At 39.9% G+C, this 6,396-nt stretch overlaps 1 protein-coding gene across 1 annotated transcript; it reads left to right on the forward strand.

The window, feature by feature from the left end:
* Positions 1–229: 229 nt before the first annotated feature.
* Positions 230–5,647, forward strand: LOC112096422. The gene is given in 1 exon segment (XM_024179847.1): positions 230–5,647. A coding segment is annotated over 1 exon segment (5,418 nt).
* Positions 5,648–6,396: the final 749 nt, after the last annotated feature.

Here is a 6,396-nt window from a genome sequence, read left to right on the forward strand (position 1 = left end):
CTCTGTGAGATCGATCCTTACTCGTTCTGTACTAATTATTTATATTAGTGGTAAGGTTTTAAATTTGGTGCACCTTAACGACACTACCAAATTTTTGGCGCCGTTGCCGGGGACTAGCGTCTAGTTTGTTTATTATCACTCGTTTTATTTTATTATTTTTATTTCTTTTCTCATTTTATTTATTTATTTTATTTTAATTAGTTATTTTTTGTTCTATATTTAGATTTTCATGAGCATAGAGGACATTCGATTGAAACTCGAACAACTTAGAGCAACCTCATCATATTCAGAACTCGATTTTGCCATCCACATTCCGCTCCCGAAGACAGAGCCAAGCAGCCCAGAACCCCAACCAATGGCTCAGAATAACAACCGAACACTTAAAGAGTTGGCAGCTCCTAACTTGGACCAGCAACCCTTATGCATTGAAAATCCAAACCCTCAGGTAAACTTTGAACTCAAATCTGGGATGATTCATCTTCTTCCTACTTTTCATGGTCTTGCAGGAGAGGATCCAAATAAGCACTTGAAGGAGTTCCATGTGGTCTGCTCCACAATGAAACCAGCCGGAGTTTCTGAAGAGCAAGTTAAGCTAATGGCCTTCCCATTCTCTTTAGCGGATTCAGCCAAGGAATGGTTGTACTATCTTCCCTCCGGTACTGTCACTACATGGAATGAGATGCGTCGGCTATTTTTGGAGAAATATTTCCCAGCATCAAAAGCTGGCAGCATTCGAAAAGAAATTTGTGGAATCCGATAGTATAATGGAGAACCGCTCTACGACTATTGGGAACGATTCAAAAAGCTATGTGCTAGTTGCCCTCACCATCAGATAAGTGATCAACTTCTTATTCAATACTTTTATGAGGGTCTACTACCTATGGATAGGAGTATGATTGATGCCGCTAGTGGAGGAGCACTCGTGGATAAGACACCAGAAGCAGCCCGAAATCTCATTGCTAACATGGCTGCTAATTCCCAACAGTTCAACACTAGGAACGATCTACTGCCGCCACCTAAGCGAGTCAATAAGGTAAGTACTACTTCTCTAGAAAAACAAGTTTCAAATCTTACTTCTTTGGTGCAACAATTAGCTCTAGGGCAACAAATGAGACCGTGTGGCGTATGTTCTATGGTCGGGCATGCGACTGACATGTGCCCTGCCATCCAAGAGGGTTCACATGAGCAAGCCAACGCAGTTGAAGGGTTCCTAGGCCAACCGAGACAAAGGTATGATCCCTATTCTAATTTTTACAATGAAGGGTGGAAGGATCACCCTAATTTTAGGTATGGGAACCAACAACATGGCATTTCTAATGTGGCACCGCCTCGACCACCGGGCTACCCCCAACACCGGGTGCAACAGCCTTACCAAGTTCGGCCACCTCCACCTCCTCAAAATCAAAGTACGTCTTTGGAAGATCTTGTAAAAGCTCTCGCTACTAACTCTATGCAATTCCAACATACTACCCAGACACAGCTCCAACATTTAGAGAATCAAATTGGCCAACTAGCCACATCTATGAGTAGGATAGAGGGTAGAACTTCAGGAAAGTTACCTTCTCAACCAGAAATTAATCCAAAGGAGAATGCTAGTGCTATGTCTCTCAGGAGCGGAAAGCAATTAGAACCATTATTAGCTAAGCCATCAAAAGTATCCACAACATTATCACCCTCTGTGACCAATTCCTCACCTGAGGCTCTTCCTTTAACAAGGAAAGATGATTCCCACTCGGTATTGCCAGTCGATCCATCTGGCCAGGTAAGTATCCCCTTACCTCGAATTAAGACTCTCTCCATTCCTCCACCATTTCCTAGTAGATTTAAACAATCCAAGAAAGAGGAGCAAGAAAAAGAGATCCTTGAGACCTTTCGTAAAGTAGAGGTAAATATTCCTCTACTTGATGCTATTAAACAAGTGCCGCGTTATGCAAAGTTTTTGAAGGAATTATGCAGCAACAAGCGAAAGTTGAGCGGTAACGAAAAGGTAAGTGTAGGAGAGAATGTTTCTGCTGTACTTCAAAGAAAACTTCCGCCTAAGTGCAAGGATCCAGGTACTTTCACTATCCCCTGCACTATTGGTAATACCAGATTCGAAAGATGTATGCTAGATTTAGGGGCCTCAATTAATGTTATGCCATATTCGATTTATAACTCCTTGAATTTAGGTCCAATGGAAGAAACTGATATAATTATTCAATTGGCTGACAGATCTAATGCTTACCCGAAGGGGGTTATGGAAGATGTTCTTGTGCAGGTCAATGAATTGGTCTTTCCAGCTGATTTTTATATCCTTGAAATGGAGGATGAGTTGTCGCCCAATCCCACTCCTATTCTGTTGGGCCGGCCATTTCTTAAGACAGCCCGAACCAAGATTGATGTTCACGATGGAACTCTTACAATAGAATTCGATGGTGAAGTGATCCGCTTCAATATCTTTGAGGCAATGAGGTATCCCAGTGATGTTCATTCTGTTTTTGCCATGGATGATATTAATACTTTGGTGCAGGATTTCTTTGAATTATCCGGTAATGACAGTTTTGAAATTGCCATAAGCAAGAATCTTACGAAAAATGATTCTAAGGAACATGCAAATTTGATAAAGTTGGATGATGAGGTAGAGGAAGCTATGACAATCTTAGATGGAGCAGTCACATTACGCACCAATGGGTATAATGTTTCTTACCTTGAATTGCCTTTATTAAACGAGAAACTTTTACCTTCAATTGTGCAGGCACCTACCTTAGAACTTAAACCACTCCCAGAACACCTGCAATATATTTACTTGGGTGAGAATGAAACACTTCCAGTCATAATTGCTAAAACCCTCACCCCAGTTCAACAAGAAAAGTTAATTAGGGTGCTTCGAGATCATAAGACGGCGATTGGCTGGACCATTGCCGACATTAAGGGAATTAGTCCTTCCATGTGCATGCATCGCATTTTGCTAGAGGAAGGGTCTAAACCAACGAGAGATGCACAACGCCGCCTTAATCCACCAATGATGGAAGTCGTAAAAAAAGAGATACTGAAACTCCTTAATGTAGGGATTATTTATCCCATTTCAGATAGTAAATGGGTGAGTCCTGTGCAGGTAGTTCCAAAAAAATCAGGCATCACAGTGGTCAAGAATGAAGAAAATGAGCTTGTGCCAACTAGAGTTCAAACTGGGTGGAGAGTTTGCATTGACTATCGTAAACTGAATGCAGCCACTCGCAAGGATCATTTTCCTCTACCATTCATTGATCAAATGCTTGAAAGGTTAAGTGGTCACTCTCATTATTGTTTTCTTGATGGTTACTCAGGTTATAATCAAATCGTTATCGCTCCGGAAGATCAAGAGAAAACAACATTCACATGCCCCTTCGGAACATTTGCTTACCGACGCATGCCGTTTGGTCTCTGTAATGCTCCTGCCACTTTCCAAAGGTGTATGATGAGTATTTTTTCTGATTATGTAGAGAACATCATTGAGGTATTTATGGATGATTTTACAGTTTATGGTGATTCTTTCGATAAATGTTTAGATAACCTTACACTTGTTCTTAAACGATGCATTAACACTAACCTTGTGCTTAATTGGGAAAAATATCATTTTATGGTTAATCAAGGTATTGTACTAGGCCATGTTATTTTTGAAAAGGGGATTGAAGTTGATAAATCTAAGATAGATCTTATACGCTCCTTACCACCTCCCACTAGTGTGAGGGAGATTCGTTCTTTTCTTGGTCATGCAGGCTTCTATCGCAGGTTTATCAAGGACTTCTCCAAGATAGCTTTACCTCTCTGCAACTTACTTCAAAAGGATGCAACGTTTGACTTCAATGAAGAGTGCCAAAGAGCTTTTAAGAAGTTAAAAGAAGTTTTGACATCGGCCCCTGTGATTCAACCACCAAACTGGGATTTACCATTTGAGATTATGTGCGATGCCAGTGACTATGCTATTGGAGCCGTATTGGGCCAGCGTGTGGGCAAGCTTCCTCATGTCATCTATTATGCCTCTCGTATATTGAATGATGCACAACTTAACTACTCCACCACAGAGAAAGAACTTTTAGCAGTTATCTTTGCCTTAGAGAAATTTCGTTCTTATTTAATTGGATCTAAGGTAATCGTTTACTCTGACCATGCAGCTATTAGGTACTTGCTCACCAAAAAAGATGCCAAACCGCGCCTTATACGATGGATACTTCTATTGCAAGAATTTGACATAGAGATTCTAGATAAGAGAGGTTCTGAGAATTTGGTGGCAGATCATTTGAGTCGGCTTACCTATAATGAAGATGCACTTCCATTGCATGAGAACTTTCCAGATGAGCAGTTATTACATGTAGGTATAGTTACTCCTTGGTATGCAGATATTGTCAATTACTTGGTTACCAGGACAGTACCGAAAGAGATAACCCGTGCACAAAAGGCCAAGATCAAGAGTGATGCCAAGTACTATGTGTGGGATGAGCCATACTTGTGGAAGCATTGTTCTGATCAAGTTATTAGAAGGTGCGTACCCGAAACTGAATTTACTTCTATTCTCACCTTTTGTCATACTTTGGCTTGTGGAGGACATTTTGGACCAAAGAGAACAGCCCTTAAGGTACTTGCAAGCGGTTTTTATTGGCCATCACTATTTAAGGACGCATATTTGTTTTGCAAATCTTGTGATCGCTGTCAGAGAACAGGTAATTTAGGACCTAGAAATCAAATGCCACAATCTCCCATTCTTATAGTTGAGATTTTTTATATTTGGGGCATCGACTTCATGGGACCATTTCCTTCATCGTTTGGTAATCTCTATATTGTTCTTACGGTTGATTATGTTTCAAAATGGGTGGAAGCAAAAGCCACCCGAACTAACGATTCTAAGGTTGTGGTAGATTTTATAAAGAGTAACATCTTTACAAGGTTTAGAACACCAAAGGCAATTATCAGCGACAGAGGCACTCACTTTTGTAACAGGTCAATAGAAGCCCTCTTTCGAAAATACAACATCACTCACAAGGTGTCTACATCCTACCATCCACAAACTAGTGGGCAAGTTGAGGTGTCTAATAGGGAAGTGAAATCAATCCTTGAAAAGACAGTTAATCCAAATAGAAAGGACTGGAGCTTACGGCTTGATGATGCACTTTGGGCATATAGGACCGCATACAAAACTCCTATCGGTATGTCACCCTACAGGTTGGTATATGGTAAGCCTTGTCATCTTCCAGTGGAACTTGAACATAAAGCATGGTGGGCTGTGAAACAATGTAACATGGAACTGGACATCGCCGGTCAACACAGAAAGCTCCAATTGCAAGAATTAGAGGAAATTCGAAATGATGCCTATGAGAGTTCACGAATCTATAAGGAAAAGACTAAGGCTTTTCATGACAAGCAGATCTTGAGAAAGAATTTTGAAGTTGGACAGAAAGTTTTGCTATTCCATTCTCGCCTTAAGTTGTTTCCAGGTAAGTTACGTTCTCGATGGGTTGGGCCTTTTGTTGTTATTAATGTTTTTCTTCATGGTGCAGTTGAGATCAGGAGCTTAAAGACAGGTAAAGAGTTCAAAGTTAATGGTCATAGATTGAAGCCTTACTATGAAAATTTTCAAACACTCAATGTAGATGAGGCTCCACTTTATGAACCTGCGTACGTTGATGAGTGAAACTTGAGAACCAGGTCAGGCTGAGGACAATAAACCAAGCGCTTATTGGGAGGCAACCCAATGGCCGGAGAAAAGATCTTGAGAGCACGCCATAACAGATTTGATCTTTCTCCCTCTCATTCTCATTTACTTTACCTACGTTGTGTTGAATTTTGTTTGTTTTTGTTTGTGTGTCTCATCTCATTTTCTCATGTTTAATTCTGTCTTTTGTTAGCTTAGGCTTACATTGAGGACAATGTAAGAATTATGTGGGGGGGGGGTGGATTTCGAACTTAGTTTTTGTTGCTTTGTCTTTTTCTTTTTTTATCAAAAAAAATTCAAAAAAAAACATTGTTTTGAATATTAGCCAGTGATAAGAATTTGATTGACAATGAATATGGTTTTTAGAAATGGTTGAATATTACCTTAGTTTATACTTGATTCTTGTGTTGATTTCCTCTTAATTGAGATTCTTTAAACCATGAGCACTAATATCAATTCTTTCATAATTTTGACTTAGAATTTGAGATTGACGCAGTCTGAGTTAAGAATTTTAGATTGAGTAAATGACTGTTTGTCTTGATTCTTATCTCCACAATACAGTGTAGTATACACAGGCACCATAGTCAGAAATAGCTACCTATAACCCTTAAGAGTGAAGCTATCCTTGAGTAATTTAGGCCTATGTACCACTAGTATGTAAAGGATAATCTACCATGAGAAGAAGGCTACCTTAAGGGGTAGAGTGAAAGCTCCTGACTAAAAAAAAA

This window comes from Citrus clementina, unplaced genomic scaffold, assembly GCF_000493195.1.
Source record: "Citrus clementina cultivar Clemenules unplaced genomic scaffold, Citrus_clementina_v1.0 scaffold_8, whole genome shotgun sequence".
NCBI lineage: Eukaryota > Viridiplantae > Streptophyta > Magnoliopsida > Sapindales > Rutaceae > Citrus > Citrus x clementina.